Genomic DNA, 18,540 nt, shown 5'->3' with positions numbered 1-18,540 from the left:
CTTTTACATTAGAAGGGGGGGAGGGCGCACATAACACTTACCACTTCTGTGAATGCTCGCAGCCCGGGATCCCCCCCAATCCGAGGCTCCGGTGCATTGAAATCTGCAGTTATTATTGACCCGCAGCAGGTGGAGGGGTCACTATGGGGTCTCTATGGGGTCCCTGATGATGGGGACCACCAATCCTCACACCCCCATCCCCTCTATAGTAGACACCACTGATCCCCTGCTCCATCACCGGCCCAAAACCTTTCACCATCCAACAAAACACTGTATTCCATCTTCATTTTATTATAAAAATATCTGTAAAAGAATAAAAATACAGGAAAACATGACAATCACTAAAAAGTTTCCCTAGAAAACGTGGCTCCGATTTCACAGCAGATTTGGCAGGTATTGTCCCTGGTGGGATGTGTAACCGGACCTTTGTGTATCTTGATAGTAGCAGCAGGATTGTGACTTACGGATTTATATTCCAGGATTGTAGCTTCTCCCAGTGCACTGGGGGCGTGTCCTCACACTGCTGTGCTCTGTGCTCTCAGCTGCCCCTCCCCTCTTAGGAAAAACTGTAACAGGTTTCTGATTCAATGTTACTATACTCAATCAAAGCAGGAAGGAGGAGCTGAGGAGTAGCACAGAGCACAGCAGTGTGAGGACACGCCCCCAGTGCACTTGGAGAAGTCACAGTGCTGCTACACAAGGTCTGATCACACATATACACTGGCTGCACATGATGGGGATAGTAGTCCGCTCTATGGTCCTGGTGGGGTCAGGACTTCTTATGACTCTTCACCAGTTGGTTGACAGGTAAGTGTCCGTCTGTTACTTGTGTCCGGATCTCCGCTTTATGCTTGAGGGCGAACACCAGGGCGCGCACCGTCCTCCTGTAGGGGGCGCTGATGAGTCTGGAGCTCTGGTGGAAAACCTCTCGCTCAATGCACTCGGCCAAAGAGTCGCCGCCCTGCAGGACGCGGAGGAGAGAGACGGCGCTGAGGATGCATCTGTGTCACCGGTCACATGACCCTCAGCGCCCGCAGATCTGGACTGGGTCATGTGACGGATGCTCTTACCTCCTTGTCCAAGGCTTGGCTCAGCATCCTCCGGGCGTTGCTGCGCAGTTTCTCCGTTGCGGCGTCGCTCCTCACCTCTATGGTCGGCCTGCACCGCTGCTCCTGTATGAAGGTCTCCCATTGGCTGTGCACTTCCTTCGCCAGTTTGGATACCTCTGTGTCATGGTGGATCTGCAAGTTCTCCACGGCCTCCCCTGTAAGCGGAGCACAGACCGTCAGTCCCGGCTCTTACCATAACAGCGCCACCCTCGTCTACAGGTTGTGCATGGTACTGCGGCTAAGCCCCATTCACGTGTATAGAGCTTAGCTGTAGTACCCCATAACATCCTGGGACAGGAGGGGGGCGCTGTTTGGGGAGGAAAGTCTCCACGTTTTAACAAATCTAATAAGACAAACCCTCTAAACGGTCACAAACCAAACAGCCAGTTATAAGAAAGCATTATCATTATTATTATAGTCCCCTACACTATATCCTCTGTCTCCACGTGTCCGGATCTTTCCCCCCTCCCTGTCCTCCGTAAGAGGCACCAACCTGAAATATACCTCGAAGTGACATCAGAGGAATGAGATAACAGAGGGAAAGCAGTGAGTAAGAGCCGAGGCTGCTGGAGATAAGAGTAAGTTTCTATCTTACCCTAAGTGCTTCTCTATAATGTCCTATAGGATCCTGCTGATGCTTTGCAGTGCAGCGTTACCTCTTTACAGCAGAGGGCACTCTTAAAGGGATTGGCCAGGAATTTCTCTCCTTATCCTCCTCCATACTGATGAGAAAGTTGAAAGTGAATGGGAGCCGCGTTTCCTCTACCACAGAAATTCCAGGTCAATCCCTTTAAGATGGGACTGGGGGCCCGAGGTTACACCCAACCCTCCTGACCCAAGTGCAGCTCCATAACAGCGACTCCTTCACACTGTGCAAGCAAAGGATCCAAAATAAAAGGAGACTCCAGAACATTGCAATGTATATAAACCCCTGTAGCCCCATCCCCCCCGTCACCCCCGCTCTGGACAGATGGGAGCTCAGCTGCAGGGTCAGACTACACCTTGGTGTTTGTAGTCTGTTACCATGGAGACACATAAATGATTAGATATTACAGGACCAGTCACCTATCCTGGTGGAGCGGATCACTTCCTCTGACGGGATCTTCTTCTTTAGCTGTGTCAGGGCGTCTGTCAGGTTCTCTGTGGTTTGGTGGGGAAGCTCCAGGATACATTTCCATCTCTTTATATCTTCCAGAACCACAACTCTCTGGAGGAGGAAGAAGAAGTCAGGACCGGCAGAGGTCCTGCAGCCAATGCAGGGGGCCCCGCTTACCCCCGCAGACCCCAAAGCATCCGACTGCCGACACCCTCAGAGGTCAGCTGCAGGAAACCTGGAGAAGTAGGGACTCCCTGCAGCGCCCCCGCAGGTGAAATCAGGCGTTACATGTTCTGTGTACTGCACTGACATCCAAGAGATGAGATGGAGAACACGATGGACCACGACGAGTCCACAGATCCTAGAGGAGAACTACAAGCCCCAGCATGCAAACCTCAGCTATGTGGCTACTAAAGGACTACAAGCCTCAGCGTGCGAGCGGAGAACTACAAGCCCCAGCATGCGGCCGGAGAACTACAAGTCCCGCATGCAAACTTCAGCTATGTGGCCCCGGCGTGGAACTACAAGTCCCAACAAGCACCACCATCCCTAGCCATGTGGCTACTAAGGGACCACAAGCCCCAGCATGTGGCCCCCTCTCTAGCCATGTGGCTGCTATTAGACTCCAGGCCCCAGAGGTCCCCGGATGCTGCATTTTGCCGTGTGACTACAAGTCCCAGCATGCCACACAGCAGGGAGTCACCTTTAAGGAGTGCAGCGTTGCCTGCCCCGTGGCCGCCTTCGTCCTCCCCCTCCTTGTGTCCTTCCCATCTTCTGCTTCCCGGGGTTTGGGGTTCCTGATCACGAATCTGTCCATGTTACTGCTTTTCCGTACAATCTCTTCCTGGTTCCGTACAGAGGCGCGCGCTGATGACGTAGGTAAACACTCTGTGTGGGCGGGGCTCCGGCGGACCTCCCACTCCGGATGTTGACTTCGAGGTTATCAGTTGGGAGGAGAAAGATGGCGGCCGCGCGGCTGTTGTGCGGGTTTGCGCTGTTGCTATGTTGTACTTTGGGGGTTCGGGGGTCCCTGGAGACCGCCCTGGGGGACAGCTCGTCCTGTCATCAGGTCTGCGAGGGCACCTACCCCCTACACACCTACCCGGAGGTAAGTACCGGATAAGGAGCCCAGCGCCCCGCCTCCACCCAGGCCCGGCTAGTGCTCTCTGTTATCAGCCTGTCACCCTGCATGCACTGCAGCCCCTCCTGGTGCCTCCTGCTCCTCTGTCATTCCTCCCGGTACTTCCCATCCCCGTCCATATCCTGACGTTATCCGTACATTCCCGGGAGGTCCTGGAGGCCCCAGAGCTGCATGTAATGATCAGACATTGGGATAATGGTCCTCACACGACTGTCAGGATTGTGGGAAAGCTGGGTTTAGCTTGTAGTAGAGGACTATGATGGCGGCTGAGTGACCCCATGATAAGACACAGGGGCCCCAGGACTGCGAAATGTGGATGTATACTACGGGTATCCGTGCTGTGTGTGAATAAGCCCCGAGGTGTCGGTGCTCCCCCCCCCCCCCCCCCCCCCCCCCGGTGCGTCCTGCTCCCCCGGTGCGTCCTGCTCCCCCGGTGCGTCCTGCTCCCCCCCCCCCCCGGTGCGTCCTGCTCCCCCGGTGTCCTGCTGCTGTCACAGGTCACATGGCGTCTGCAGAGGACGGAGCAGCGGATCCGGTTCTTCCAGCGTTACATCCTGCAGACGCTCGCTCCTGTCATATGCTATTACTCTCTGTAACCAGCCGGGGGCTCGAAGACTGGAATCACCCTCCGCCACAGGGCCCCGCGCGCACCCAGGCCACAGGGCCCCGCGCGCACCCAGGCCACAGGGCCCCGCGCGCACCCAGGCCACAGGGCCCCGCGCGCACCCAGGCCACAGGGCCCCGCGCGCACCCAGGCCACAGGGCCCCGCGCGCACCCAGGCCACAGGGCCCCGCGCGCACCCAGGCCACAGGGCCCCGCGCGCACCCAGGCCACAGGCCCGCGCGCACCCAGGCACAGGGCCCGCGCGCACCCAGGCCACAGGGCCCGCGCGCACCCAGGCCACAGGGCCCCGCGCGCACCCAGGCCACAGGGCCCCGCGCGCACCCAGGCCACAGGGCCCCGCGCGCACCCAGGCCACAGGGCCCCGCGGCACCCAGGCCACAGGGCCCCGCGCGCACCCAGGCCACAGGGCCCCGCGCGCACCCAGGCCACAGGGCCCCGCGCGCACCCAGGCCACAGGGCCCCGCGCGCACCCAGGCCACAGGGCCCCGCGCGCACCCAGGCCACAGGGCCCCGCGCGCACCCAGGCCACAGGCCCCGCGCGCACCCAGGCCACAGGGCCCCGCGCGCACCCAGGCCACAGGGCCCCGCGCGCACCCAGGCCACAGGGCCCCGCGCGCACCCAGGCCACAGGGCCCCGCGCGCACCCAGGCCACAGGGCCCCGCGCGCACCCAGGCCACAGGGCCCCGCGCGCACCCAGGCCACAGGGCCCCGCGCGCACCCAGGCCACAGGGCCCCGCGCGCACCCAGGCCACAGGGCCCCGCGCGCACCCAGGCCACAGGGCCCCGCGCGCACCCAGGCCACAGGGCCCCGCGCGCACCCAGGCCACAGGGCCCCGCGCGCACCCAGGCCACAGGGCCCCGCGCGCACCCAGGCCACAGGGCCCCGCGCGCACCCAGGCCACAGGGCCCCGCGCGCACCCAGGCCACAGGGCCCCGCGCGCACCCAGGCCACAGGGCCCCGCGCGCACCCAGGCCACAGGGCCCCGCGCGCACCCAGGCCACAGGGCCCGCGCGCACCCAGGCCACAGGGGCCCCGCGCGCACCCAGGCCACAGGGCCCCGCGCGCACCCAGGCCACAGGGCCCGCGCGCACCCAGGCCACAGGGCCCCGCGCGCACCCAGGCCACAGGGCCCCGCGCGCACCCAGGCCACAGGGCCCCGCGCGCACCCAGGCCACAGGGCCCCTAACAGCTGCGCCTGTTTAAAGGGGATGTTTAGGTTTTGTCTATAGTCTGATGGTGTATTCTCAGGATAGACTATTAGTATCTGAACCCTGCTCCCCAATCATACACGATTATGGGATGTGCCCCCCTCACCTTGTCTTCTCTCCGCAGGAGGAGGACCCCCATGATTATGGGATGTGCCCCCTCACCTTGTCTTCTCTCTGCAGGAGGAGGACCCCCATGATTATGGGATGTGCCCCCCTCACCTTGTCTTCTCTCTGCAGGAGGAGGACCCCCATGATTATGGGATGTGCCCCCTCACCTTGTCTTCTCTCCGCAGGAGGAGGACCCCCATGATTATGGGATGTGCCCCCTCACCTTGTCTTCTCTCTGCAGGAGGAGGACCCCCATGATTATGGGATGTGCCCCCCTCACCTTGTCTTCTCTCTGCAGGAGGAGGACCCCCATGATTATGGGATGTGCCCCCCTCACCTTGTCTTCTCTCCGTAGGAGGAGGACCCCCATGATTATGGGATGTGCCCCCTCACCTTGTCTTCTCTCTGCAGGAGGAGGACCCCCATGATTATGGGATGTGCCCCCTCACCGTGTCTTCTCTCCGTAGGAGGAGGACCCCCATGATTATGGGATGTGCCCCCCTCACCTTGTCTTCTCTCCGCAGGAGGAGGAGCTCTTCGCCTGTCACAGAGGTTGTCGTCTGTTTTCCATTTGCCAATTTGCTGCTGAAGGCGACGACTTGAACAAAACAAAGACCGAATGTGAATCAGGTGAAGCCCCGGACAGAGAAATGGCGCTAAGAGAAAACAGACCTAGTGATTATTGGGACATGCACCCTCAGACTGGTCCAGGAAAACACAATCCATATGTCTGATATATTTACTGGACCAAAATACTGGACCTTGACTCCTGGCATCACAGTCACCTATAGTTATCTATGAAGCTGGGGGGTCACTGCCTCCTCCTGGGCCCCCCCTGTACATGATGACAGTATGGGACAGTGATCCTGAGGCTGCAGTGACTCCCAGCATCAGTCACCTATAGTCCTCTATGAAGCTGGGGGGGTCACTGCCTCCTCCTGGGCCCCCCTGTACATGATGACAGTATGGGACAGTGATCCTGAGGCTGCAGTGACTCCCAGCATCAGTCACCTATAGTCCTCTATGAAGCTGGGGGTCACTGCCTCCTCCTGGGACCCCCTGTACATGACAGTATGGGACAGTGATCCTGAGGCTGCAGTGACTCCCAGCATCAGTCACCTATAGTCCTCTATGAAGCTGGGGGGTCACTGCCTCCTCCTGGGACCCCCCTGTACATGATGACAGTATGGGACAGTGATCCTGAGGCTGCAGTGACTCCAGCATCAGTCACCTATAGTCCCTATGAAGCTGGGGGTCACTGCCTCCTCCTGGGACCCCCTGTACATGACAGTATGGGACAGTGATCCTGAGGCTGCAGTGACTCCCAGCATCAGTCACCTATAGTCCTCTATGAAGCTGGGGGGTCACTGCCTCCTCCTGGGACCCCCCTGTACATGATGACAGTATGGGACAGTGATCCTGAGGCTGCAGTGACTCCCAGCATCAGTCACCTATAGTCCTCTATGAAGCTGGGGGGGTCACTGCCTCCTCCTGGGCCCCCCCTGTACATGATGACAGTATGGGACAGTGATCCCGAGGCTGCAGTGACTCCCAGCATCAGTCACCTATAGTCCTCTATGAAGCTGGGGGGTCACTGCCTCCTCCTGGTACATCCCCCCCCCCCTGTACATGATGACAGTATGGGACAGTGATCCCGAGGCTGCAGTGACTCCCAGCATCAGTCACCTATAGTCCTCTATGAAGCTGGGGGGTCACTGCCTCCTCCTGGTACATCCCCCCCCCCTGTACATGATGACAGTATGGGACAGTGATCCCGAGGCTGCAGTGACTCCCAGCATCAGTCACCTATAGTCATCTATGAAGCTGGGGGGTCACTGCCTCCTCCTGGGACCCCCCTGTACATGATGACAGTATGGGACAGTGATCCTGAGGCTACAGTGACTCCCAGCATCAGTCACCTATAGTCCTCTATGAAGCTGGGGGGTCACTGCCTCCTCCTTTTACATCCCCCCCCCCCCTGTACATGATGACAGTATGGGACAGTGATCCCGAGGCTGCAGTGACTCCCAGCATCAGTCACCTATAGTCATCTATGAAGCTGGGGGGTCACTGCCTCCTCCTGGGACCCCCCTGTACATGATGACAGTATGGGACAGTGATCCTGAGGCTGCAGTGACTCCCAGCATCAGTCACCTATAGTCCTCTATGAAGCTGGGGGGTCACTGCCTCCTCCTGGGACCCCCCTGTACATGATGACAGTATGGGACAGTGATCCTGAGGCTGCAGTGACTCCCAGCATCAGTCACCTATAGTCCTCTATGAAGCTGGGGGGTCACTGCCTCCTCCTGGGCCCCCCTGTACATGATGACAGTACTCCCAGTATGACTCCCAGCATATATATAATGTATATATGTATAATTAGGATAGTTATGCAGCTGAGGGGAGGGGGGGGGGGGGGGGGGGGTCATACACCATCAGACAGCAGGAGATTAATAACATAGAGAAAGATTTGGTCACTTCTCATGCAGTAATGTCTTCTCCTGCTGTCCCTCCACAGCTTGTAATGAAGCCTACCCGCAGTCCAGTGAGCAGTACGCCTGCGTCCTGGGGTGCCACAGCCAGATGCCCTTCGCAGAGAAGAGACAAGAGGAGGTGGGTGCCCTCTGTCCAGCAGGATGGGGTTAAAGGGGCGGCCAAAAAAGATGTGTAATAATAACAGTAAAATGCTCCCCCGTTCCGTCTGCTTCATTCCTGGCTGCTATGGGGACCCCAAATTCAGTGGCTCTGACATAAAGGGGTTGTCGTAGGATCCCTTTAATGTGACACAATTTACCCCATTCATGAGACGTCACGGTAATGGCGGATTCCTTCTCCCTGCAGCTCTCTGACCTGATGCCCCGGATCCATCTCCTCTTTCCTCTCACCATGGTCCGAGCTTTCTGGAGCGACATGATGGACTCCACACAGAACCTCGTGAGCTCCTCCTGGACCTTCTTCATCCAAGCTGATAACGGCCACATCCTCGTAGTGCAGGTGGGTGCCCAGCGCCAGGGCCCGGTCCTTACTATAGGAATAGCGGACGGGACATGTTGGGGTTTAGTATGTCCGGTCCTTCCTTTCTCCTCCATTATTCAGGTGGATCACGTTTAGTCTGCGTTCACACTGATGTATGTCCTCCCATTGCCGGCCTATGGGGGCTCCTATTGGTCCTCCTACGGTTGTGTGAATGAGACCTTAGTCTGTGCTGAAGCCACTTATCCGCTTCTGGATTATTACACATTTTCTTTGTCTTTGGTTCAGTCTGAGCCAGAGATCCAGCAGATGCCCCCTCTGCGGCCAGAAGACCCCGCGGCCAGAGGCCACATGCTGGACGCCGTTCCCTGTAAGTATGAAGCGCGTTCTCACCTGAGAATCGTCTCCGTGTCTGAGGACGGAGAAATCATCTTGTTTTACTCTGCAGCAGATGGAAGAGATGGAGCCGGCGAGGAGCTGTGGAGACAGAGAGCCGGGATCCTGGAGCTGGAAGGAGGGGAAGGCATCATGAAGTGTTTCTCCATGTAAGACCATGACTGCAGGACTGATAGGAGGACACGTGGATGTCTGGGCCCAATGCACACGCACCCCGGGCTAGGATGAGCGTGCATGTGCTCTGTCAGCGCCTTATAAAGACAAGAGGCTCCTGCATTCTGATCATCTACTGCCTGATGGCCCCTGCCCCTGGATATAGCAGTAGGAGGGAGCAGTGAACCTCTCCAGAAGACCCCCCCCCATTATTCTCTATGGAAGCTGCCGCTATGAGCAGACCTCCCCTTTAAAGGGTTTTAGTGCAAAATTGGGCGGTCTGCTGAAAGAGGTCTCACTGTTTATTATTCTGATCGTATTTTGGGTGGGGGGTTCTCTGTTTAGCCTTATGTTATCATATTCAGTCCCGACTGTCCACAGCTTAGAGTAGGAGACGGACGGGGGAGTAAATGAACATCCGAGGCTCAGACTAATAATCGTGTCCGGAGCAGCTTCTTAATCGGACGCGTCTCCTATCACCTACCATGGAGGACGGTATGCAAATGAGCCTCAGGGGCTCTGTAAGTGTTACAGGCTGTCATCCTGGTGTGTAATCTCCCAGGTCCATGTGTCACCTGGTGGTTCCTTCTCTGCTGTATGAGGCAGAATACGTCCGTGTCCAGCACCGGTCCAGTAATGGCGGCCGCTATAGTAACACTTGTGTTCTCTCCTTCTTCAGGAACTCCAGCTGGCTCGTGACGGCGACTCTGCTCCTGTCCATCCTGGTTCTGCTCTGGATTTGTTGTGCCACAGTGGCCACCGCATCGGATCAGTACATTCCTCCGGAGGTAATCCAGGGATGGGGGAGGATACGGACCCTGCAGCCATGTAATAGCCAGGGGGGAGGATACGGACCCTGCAGCCATGTAATAGCCAGGGGGGAGGGGGCGGACCCTGCAGCCATGTAATAGCCAGGGGGGAGGATACGGACCCTGCAGCCATGTAACAGCCAGGGGGGAGGATGCGGACCCTGCAGCCATGTAATAGCCAGGGGGGAGGGGGCGGACCCTGCAGCCATGTAATAGCCAGGGGGGAGGATACGGACCCTGCAGCCATGTAATAGCCAGGGGGGAGGGGGCGGACCCTGCAGCCATGTAACAGCCAGGGGGGAGGGGGCGGACCCTGCAGCCATGTAATAGCCAGGGGGGAGGATACGGACCCTGCAGCCAGGGGGGAGGATGCGGACCCTGCAGGGATGTAATAGCCAGGGGGGGGAGGATACGGACCCTGCAGCCATGTAATAGCCAGGGGGGGAGGGGCGGACCCTGCAGCCATGTAATAGCCAGGGGGGAGGGGGCGGACCCTGCAGCCATGTAATAGCCAGGGGGGGAGGGGGCGGACCCTGCAGCCATGTAATAGCCAGGGGGGAGGGGGCGGACCCTGCAGCCATGTAATAGCCAGGGGGGGAGGGGGCGGACCCTGCAGCCATGTAATAGCCAGGGGGGAGGGGGCGGACCCTGCAGCCATGTAATAGCCAGGGGGGAGGATACAGACCCTGCAGCCATGTAATAGCCAGGGGGGAGGATACGGACCCTGCAGCCATGTAATAGCCAGGGGGGAGGATACGGACCCTGCAGCCATGTAACAGCCAGGGGGGAGGATACGGACCCTGCAGCCATGTAACAGCCAGGGGGGAGGATACAGACCCTGCAGCCATGTAATAGCCAGGGGGGAGGATACGGACCCTGCAGCCATGTAACAGCCAGGGGGGAGGATGCGGACCCTGCAGGGATGTAATAGCCAGGGGGGGAGGATACGGACCCTGCAGCCATGTAATAGCCAGGGGGGGAGGGGGCGGACCCTGCAGCCATGTAATAGCCAGGGGGGAGGATACGGACCCTGCAGCCATGTAATAGCCAGGGGGGGAGGGGGCGGACCCTGCAGCCATGTAATAGCCAGGGGGGAGGATACGGACCCTGCAGCCATGTAATAGCCAGGGGGGAGGATACGGACCCTGCAGCCATGTAACAGCCAGGGGGGAGGGGGCGGACCCTGCAGCCATGTAATAGCCAGGGGGGAGGATACGGACCCTGCAGCCATGTAATAGCCAGGGGGAGGGGGCGGACCCTGCAGCCATGTAATAGCCAGGGGGGAGGATACGGACCCTGCAGCCATGTAACAGCCAGGGGGGAGGATGCGGACCCTGCAGGGATGTAATAGCCAGGGGGGGAGGATACGGACCCTGCAGCCATGTAATAGCCAGGGGGGGAGGGGGCGGACCCTGCAGCCATGTAATAGCCAGGGGGGAGGGGGCGGACCCTGCAGCCATGTAATAGCCAGGGGGGAGGATACAGACCCTGCAGCCATGTAATAGCCAGGGGGGAGGATACGGACCCTGCAGCCATGTAATAGCCAGGGGGGAGGATACGGACCCTGCAGCCATGTAACAGCCAGGGGGGAGGGGGCGGACCCTGCAGCCATGTAATAGCCAGGGGGGGGGATACGGACCCTGCAGCCATGTAACAGCCAGGGGGGAGGATGCGGACCCTGCAGGGATGTAATAGCCAGGGGGGGAGGATACGGACCCTGCAGCCATGTAATAGCCAGGGGGGGAGGGGGCGGACCCTGCAGCCATGTAATAGCCAGGGGGGAGGATACGGACCCTGCAGCCATGTAATAGCCAGGGGGGGAGGATACGGACCCTGCAGCCATGTAATAGCCAGGGGGGAGGATACGGACCCTGCAGCCATGTAATAGCCAGGGGGGAGGGGGCGGACCCTGCAGCCATGTAATAGCCAGGGGGGGAGGGGGCGGACCCTGCAGCCATGTAATGGCCAGGGGGGAGGATACGGACCCTGCAGCCAGGGGGGAGGATACGGACCCTGCAGCCATGTAATAGCCAGGGGGGGAGGGGGCGGACCCTGCAGCCATGTAATAGCCAGGGGGGGAGGGGGCGGACCCTGCAGCCATGTAATGGCCAGGGGGGAGGATACGGACCCTGCAGCCATGTAATAGCCAGGGGGGAGGATACGGACCCTGCAGCCATGTAATAGCCAGGGGGGAGGATACGGACCCTGCAGCCATGTAATAGCCAGGGGGGAGGATACGGACCCTGCAGCCATGTAACAGCCAGGGGGGAGGATACGGACCCTGCAGCCATGTAATAGCCAGGGGGGAGGATACGGACCCTGCAGCCATGTAATAGCCAGGGGGGAGGATACGGACCCTGCAGCCATGTAATAGCCAGGGGGGAGGATACGGACCCTGCAGCCATGTAATAGCCAGGGGGGAGGATACGGACCCTGCAGCCATGTAATAGCCAGGGGGGAGGATACGGACCCTGCAGCCATGTAACAGCCAGGGGGGAGGGGGCGGACCCTGCAGCCATGTAACAGCCAGGGGGGAGGGGGCGGACCCTGCAGCCATGTAATAGCCAGGGGGGAGGATACGGACCCTGCAGCCATGTAACAGCCAGGGGGGAGGATGCGGACCCTGCAGGGATGTAACAGCCAGGGGGGAGGATACGGACCCTGCAGCCATGTAATAGCCAGGGGGGAGGATACGGACCCTGCAGCCATGTAACAGCCAGGGGGGAGGATACGGACCCTGCAGCCATGTAACAGCCAGGGGGGAGGATACAGACCCTGCAGCCATGTAATAGCCAGGGGGGAGGATACGGACCCTGCAGCCATGTAATAGCCAGGGGGGGAGGGGGCGGACCCTGCAGCCATGTAATAGCCAGGGGGGAGGATACGGACCCTGCAGCCATGTAATAGCCAGGGGGGGAGGGGGCGGACCCTTCAGCCATGTAATAGCCAGGGGGGAGGATACGGACCCTGCAGCCATGTAATAGCCAGGGGGGAGGATACGGACCCTGCAGGGATGTAATAGCCAGGGGGGAGGATACGGACCCTGCAGCCATGTAATAGCCAGGGGGGAGGATACGGACCCTGCAGCCATGTAATAGCCAGGGGGGGAGGGGGCGGACCCTGCAGCCATGTAATAGCCAGGGGGGAGGATACGGACCCTGCAGCCATGTAATAGCCAGGGGGGGAGGGGGCGGACCCTGCAGCCATGTAATAGCCAGGGGGGGAGGATACGGACCCTGCAGCCATGTAATAGCCAGGGGGGGAGGGGGCGGACCCTGCAGCCATGTAATAGCAAGGGGGGAGGATACGGACCCTGCAGCCATGTAATAGCCAGGGGGGAGGATACAGACCCTGCAGCCATGTAATAGCCAGGGGGGAGGATACGGACCCTGCAGCCATGTAATAGCCAGGGGGGAGGATGCGGACCCCGCAGGGATGTAATAGCCAGGGGGGGAGGGGGCGGACCCTGCAGCCATGTAATAGCCAGGGGGGGAGGGGGCGGACCCTGCAGCCATGTAATGGCCAGGGGGGAGGATACGGACCCTGCAGCCATGTAATAGCCAGGGGGGAGGATACGGACCCTGCAGCCATGTAACAGCCAGGGGGGAGGATACGGACCCTGCAGCCATGTAATAGCCAGGGGGGAGGATACGGACCCTGCAGCCATGTAATAGCCAGGGGGGAGGATACGGACCCTGCAGCCATGTAACAGCCAGGGGGGAGGATACGGACCCTGCAGCCATGTAACAGCCAGGGGGGAGGATACGGACCCTGCAGCCATGTAACAGCCAGGGGGGGAGGGGGCGGACCCTGCAGCCATGTAACAGCCAGGGGGGAGGATACGGACCCTGCAGCCATGTAACAGCCAGGGGGGAGGATACGGACCCTGCAGCCATGTAACAGCCAGGGGGGAGGATACAGACCCTGCAGCCATGTAATAGCCAGGGGGGAGGATACGGACCCTGCAGCCATGTAATAGCCAGGGGGGAGGATACGGACCCTGCAGCCATGTAATAGCCAGGGGGGAGGATACGGACCCTGCAGCCATGTAACAGCCAGGGGGGAGGATACGGACCCTGCAGCCATGTAACAGCCAGGGGGGAGGGGGCGGACCCTGCAGCCATGTAATAGCCAGGGGGGAGGATACGGACCCTGCAGCCATGTAATAGCCAGGGGGGAGGATACGGACCCTGCAGGGATGTAATAGCCAGGGGGGAGGATACGGACCCTGCAGCCATGTAACAGCCAGGGGGGAGGGGGCGGACCCTGCAGCCATGTAATAGCCAGGGGGGAGGATACAGACCCTGCAGCCATGTAACAGCCAGGGGGGAGGGGGCGGACCCTGCAGCCATGTAATAGCCAGGGGGGAGGGGGCGGACCCTGCAGCCATGTAATAGCCAGGGGGGAGGGGGCGGACCCTGCAGCCATGTAATAGCCAGGGGGGAGGATACGGACCCTGCAGCCATGTAATAGCCAGGGGGAGGGGGCGGACCCTGCAGCCATGTAATAGCCAGGGGGGAGGGGGCGGACCCTGCAGCCATGTAATAGCCAGGGGGGAGGGGGCGGACCCTGCAGCCATGTAATAGCCAGGGGGGAGGATACGGACCCTGCAGCCATGTAATAGCCAGGGGGAGGGGGCGGACCCTGCAGCCATGTAATAGCCAGGGGGGAGGGGGCGGACCCTGCAGCCATGTAATAGCCAGGGGGGAGGGGGCGGACCCTGCAGCCTTGTAATAGCCAGGGGGGAGGGGGCGGACCCTGCAGCCTTGTAATAGCCAGGGGGGAGGGGGCGGACCCTGCAGCCATGTAATAGCCAGGGGGGGAGGGGGCGGACCCTGCAGCCATGTAATAGCCAGGGGGGAGGATACGGACCCTGCAGCCATGTAATAGCCAGGGGGAGGGGGCGGACCCTGCAGCCATGTAATAGCCAGGGGGAGGATACGGACCCTGCAGCCATGTAATAGCCAGGGGGAGGGGGCGGACCCTGCAGCCATGTAATAGCCAGGGGGGAGGGGGCGGACCCTGCAGCCATGTAATAGCCAGGGGGGAGGATACGGACCCTGCAGCCATGTAATAGCCAGGGGGGAGGATACGGACCCTGCAGCCATGTAATAGCCAGGGGGGGAGGGGGCGGACCCTGCAGCCATGTAATAGCCAGGGGGGAGGATACGGACCCTGCAGCCATGTAATAGCCAGGGGGAGGGGGCGGACCCTGCAGCCATGTAATAGCCAGGGGGAGGATACGGACCCTGCAGCCATGTAATAGCCAGGGGGGAGGGGGCGGACCCTGCAGCCATGTAATAGCCAGGGGGGAGGATACGGACCCTGCAGCCATGTAATAGCCAGGGGGGAGGATACGGACCCTGCAGCCATGTAATAGCCAGGGGGGAGGATACGGACCCTGCAGCCATGTAATAGCCAGGGGGGAGGATACGGACCCTGCAGCCATGTAATAGCCAGGGGGGAGGGGGCGGACCCTGCAGCCATGTAATAGCCAGGGGGGAGGGGGCGGACCCTGCAGCCATGTAATAGCCAGGGGGGAGGGGGCGGACCCTGCAGCCATGTAATAGCCAGGGGGGAGGGGGCGGACCCTGCAGCCATGTAACAGCCAGGGGGGAGGATGCGGACCCTGCAGGGATGTAATAGCCAGGGGGGGAGGGGGCGGACCCTGCAGCCATGTAATAGCCAGGGGGGAGGGGGAGGATCCCTGACTACACAACTGATAGGAAGCGATGAAAGTGACTACAATGTATTCCATAGAGCAAAGCAATCTGGGAATTCTGCAACTTCATCATAAAGAGAGAGGTGATGGGGCTGTTAGGAGAGACGGGGAGGGGCCTGGATACTCCGCCCACACACAGGGTGATTGACAGGCAGTCTCGCCCCCTTCCTTCTCCGCACACCACCCAAGCGATCGGCCGCTCTTACCTTCAGCCCCACCAGACGCCCCTCGTAGTCCACGTGTCGCCTCTTGTCTCCATCTATAATACGACCTGAAATCAAACAGATTTACATTCAGATTTTGTGTCCTGGACAGATCCAAGTGTAATGGACGTCCCTAGGTCTGGGGTTTGTTGTCTTTGTGTTTTCCTTGACTCCTATCATTGTGTCCTGGCACCGGCGGCTCAGAGACCGGTTACCTGACTACACAGTGATAAGGGGAGCCCTTGCATCACACGTCATGTGACCCGAGTGGGGGGGGGCCCGAGCCATGGGGCCCCTCATCCATGTGCTGGTTACCTGACTACACAGTGATAAGGGGAACCCTTGCATAACACGTCATGTGACCCGAGCCATGGGGCCCCTCATCCATGTGCTGGTTACCTGACTACACAGTGATAAGGGGAGCCCTTGCATCACACGTCATGTGACCCGAGCAGGGGGGGCCGCAGAGCAGGTTTCGGGGCTACACCCCCTCATGATTCCCAAAATAGGGTATTTTGAGCGGCACCGTGTATATGTAGATATTCGGGTGCAGGTCTTCTTAAGAGGTCCGACAGTGACCCCAATATATGGTAGTAGACAATTGAGAAGCAGCACTCCGGTATTTCCAGTGAATACAAAGGTTTTATTCCACCAAGATGCTTGATAATGCCTCGATCGAATTGGCGAAACGTCGCACTATATTCACTGGAAATACCGGAGCGCTGCTTCTCAATCGTCTACCCTCATGATTCCCTGTATAGCGCTGGGTGCTGTCCCCTGCACAACCAGGTGGGGGCTCCACATGACATGGAGTCTCACAAGGGAACGCTGCCCTATATCAGGAGTTCAGGTTTAGGATTTTGGGGTCCGTGTCCCCCTTTTATAATGCTATATCCTAGTTTTGTATAGAATAACCGGATTATAATAATAATAATAATAATAATTCTTTATTTATATAGCGCACACAGATTACGCAGCGCTGCACAAAGCATGTCAAATTATCTGTATCTTCCAGAAACTGAGCATCTACGGAGACCTGGAATCCCTGAGCGAGCAGAAGCTGCACAAGTATCCGCCCGCGTCCCTCATAGTCATCCATGGTCTTCCCCGCGATGATGAAGAAGCTGGACCTTTACCTACCAAAGTGGACCTGGCCAGATCCGCCATCTAGACGGCCCCCGGCCCCTCCGCACCGGGGGGATTCTTAGGTGGTCTCAGGGACAGGGGAGTCTCCCGCGTGGACTTTATATTATAATTTAGATTTGGATCCCGGATCTTTGCACCTTGGGGGCGGGTAGTTTCCTAAAATGTTCTTTCTTAATTCTCTCTGCTGTGCTCCTTCTGTGCAGGTAGGTCGTCCTGCCGTGCATCTGCTATTAACCATTAGAAGGACTTGCTTTACGGCTTTGCAGCGTATCTCTGTGGCAGTGCTGTCCTGCACCGCAGAGCATCGCGACTCAGCCGGAATCTGTAGCTTATCCTGGGTGTGGGGCGTGACTATGAAGGACTCGATGGACACGTTGGCTCTGAGGATGGGCCGAGCATTGATGTGCAGCGGACGCTTCTATTAGGGGGGTCCCCGCAGACGTGTGACCCCAAAGTAAAGTTCTTACTCCCCCCATAAAGGGAGGCTCTAGGTAACACTTTGTGGGCTCCCCCTCAGTCACCCCCGAGGCACCCAGTACAAACCTGTGGTTAGAGGGGCGCAACTCTCATGGGGGGACTCGCCGCCACAAATCAAAACGTGTCCAGATTTATCTTAGAGGGTTTTCCCACCGCGCAGGATGGTGCCCAACACGCTGATCATGGGGGTCTTAGGGGCTCCAGGGGCACATCGGACTCCCCGTTGTCGTGATCTGTGGGGGGTCATCACTGAGACCCCAGCGATCAGCAAGTTATCCACGGGACGGGGCACAGATTGTTAACCCTTTGATTGCTTTGCTATTTGTCTTCTGCGACTTGTACCCGAGCGGCCGATCCCCTCCTGGGGGTCACGTCTCCTAATCTCAGGACATCGCTGCCATTTCACCATTTCACTGCTGGAGAGTTGTGCGGCCCCGGAGCTGAGCTCAGAATAACCCATGTTATTGATGAGAATGCGGCACCCGGGACCTTCCGATCCGCTGTGTGGGTGCAGGTGCCGCTGTGCCTGCAGTGAGCAGGGATGGCCACTACACTACGGGTGGAGCTGTGTGCCTGCTGCTGTAGTGTATGACTGCTGACTGACCGGGAGGGGCAGATGTCGCACTCACAGCGATGATTTCTTAAAGGAATATAATTTCGGAGTCCATCCTGATAAACCCGGGACAGTCCTCGTAGATCTGGGCTCAGTGACTGTCGTATCTTCTTATATTTGCTACCCAGGGCCTCCTTATTTCTAAAATCTACTTTTAAAATTGTGCTAATGAACCTGAAGGGCTCTGGGGGGTGTACTGCAGCTTCACAGACTGTTACACTGATTTCCCCCTTTTTCCTCAGCACTTCCCTTTGCCTGCTGTAATCTCACACAGTGGGGGAGGGGGAAGTGCTCCTGCGCACTGTAACAGCCTGTGAAGCTACAGCACAGAGGGGCTCTGGTAACCCACCCCAGAGCCCTTCTGGCTCATAATTGATTTCTAGAAGGATGGAGGTTCTGGATAACAAATATAAAATATCCAGCGCACAGTCTGAGAATTACAAACCCCTTTAGGATTTATCATCTGGTTGTCGCATTGATGTGTATCACAGCCTGCGGGTCACGTGCACAGAACCTGGGGCAGCGCTGACCCGATGAGGCTGCCTGGACCTTTCTCTAACGGGTTTATCCATGAAATGTTGGCGAGACCAGAAATCGGCTTTTATGAACAAGTTTCCAATTGTTATAAGAAAGGAGAAGAAATTGTTATTCTGCAGTTTTCCTGTAATAAAAATTAAATCAGAAAATCTGAAGGTTTCTGATGTCTTATTCTCCCCTGTGTACAGAAACCAACAACCTGTTCATCAATAGGAACCATAT

General features: G+C 58.9%; 2 protein-coding genes across 3 annotated transcripts; one reads left to right on the top strand and one right to left on the bottom strand.

Annotated features, from left to right (window-relative positions):
- Window positions 1–273: 273 nt before the first annotated feature.
- Window positions 274–3,130, bottom strand: TCEANC2 (transcription elongation factor A N-terminal and central domain containing 2). 2 transcript variants are annotated; one of them, XR_011850520.1, is made up of 5 exons: window positions 2,909–3,130; window positions 2,175–2,316; window positions 1,071–1,264; window positions 673–961; window positions 274–501 (listed from the first exon to the last, which is right to left on the bottom strand). XR_011850520.1 is itself a non-coding variant. In XM_072129157.1 (4 exons), the coding sequence occupies exons 1-4, from the start codon at window positions 3,020–3,022 to the stop codon at window positions 770–772; spliced, it is 642 nt and encodes a 213-aa protein (XP_071985258.1). In that variant the 5' UTR covers window positions 3,023–3,129; the 3' UTR covers window positions 274–769. The 2 variants fall into 2 exon arrangements, 1 of the variants encoding a protein (XP_071985258.1); XM_072129157.1 differs by having other exon boundaries at window positions 274–961; window positions 2,909–3,129.
- On the top strand, window positions 3,126–18,469 carry TMEM59 (transmembrane protein 59). Its single transcript, XM_072129156.1, has 8 exons — window positions 3,126–3,313; window positions 5,814–5,919; window positions 7,808–7,902; window positions 8,131–8,283; window positions 8,551–8,632; window positions 8,711–8,807; window positions 9,491–9,599; window positions 16,561–18,469. The coding sequence occupies exons 1-8, from the start codon at window positions 3,131–3,133 to the stop codon at window positions 16,714–16,716; spliced, it is 981 nt and encodes a 326-aa protein (XP_071985257.1). The 5' UTR covers window positions 3,126–3,130; the 3' UTR covers window positions 16,717–18,469.
- Window positions 18,470–18,540: the final 71 nt, after the last annotated feature.

The sequence above is a fragment of the Engystomops pustulosus genome, chromosome 10 (genome assembly GCF_040894005.1).
Source record: "Engystomops pustulosus chromosome 10, aEngPut4.maternal, whole genome shotgun sequence".
NCBI lineage: Eukaryota > Metazoa > Chordata > Amphibia > Anura > Leptodactylidae > Engystomops > Engystomops pustulosus.
The sequence above is the reverse complement of the archived record's forward strand: the minus strand, read 5'-3'. Positions and strand labels throughout refer to the sequence as shown.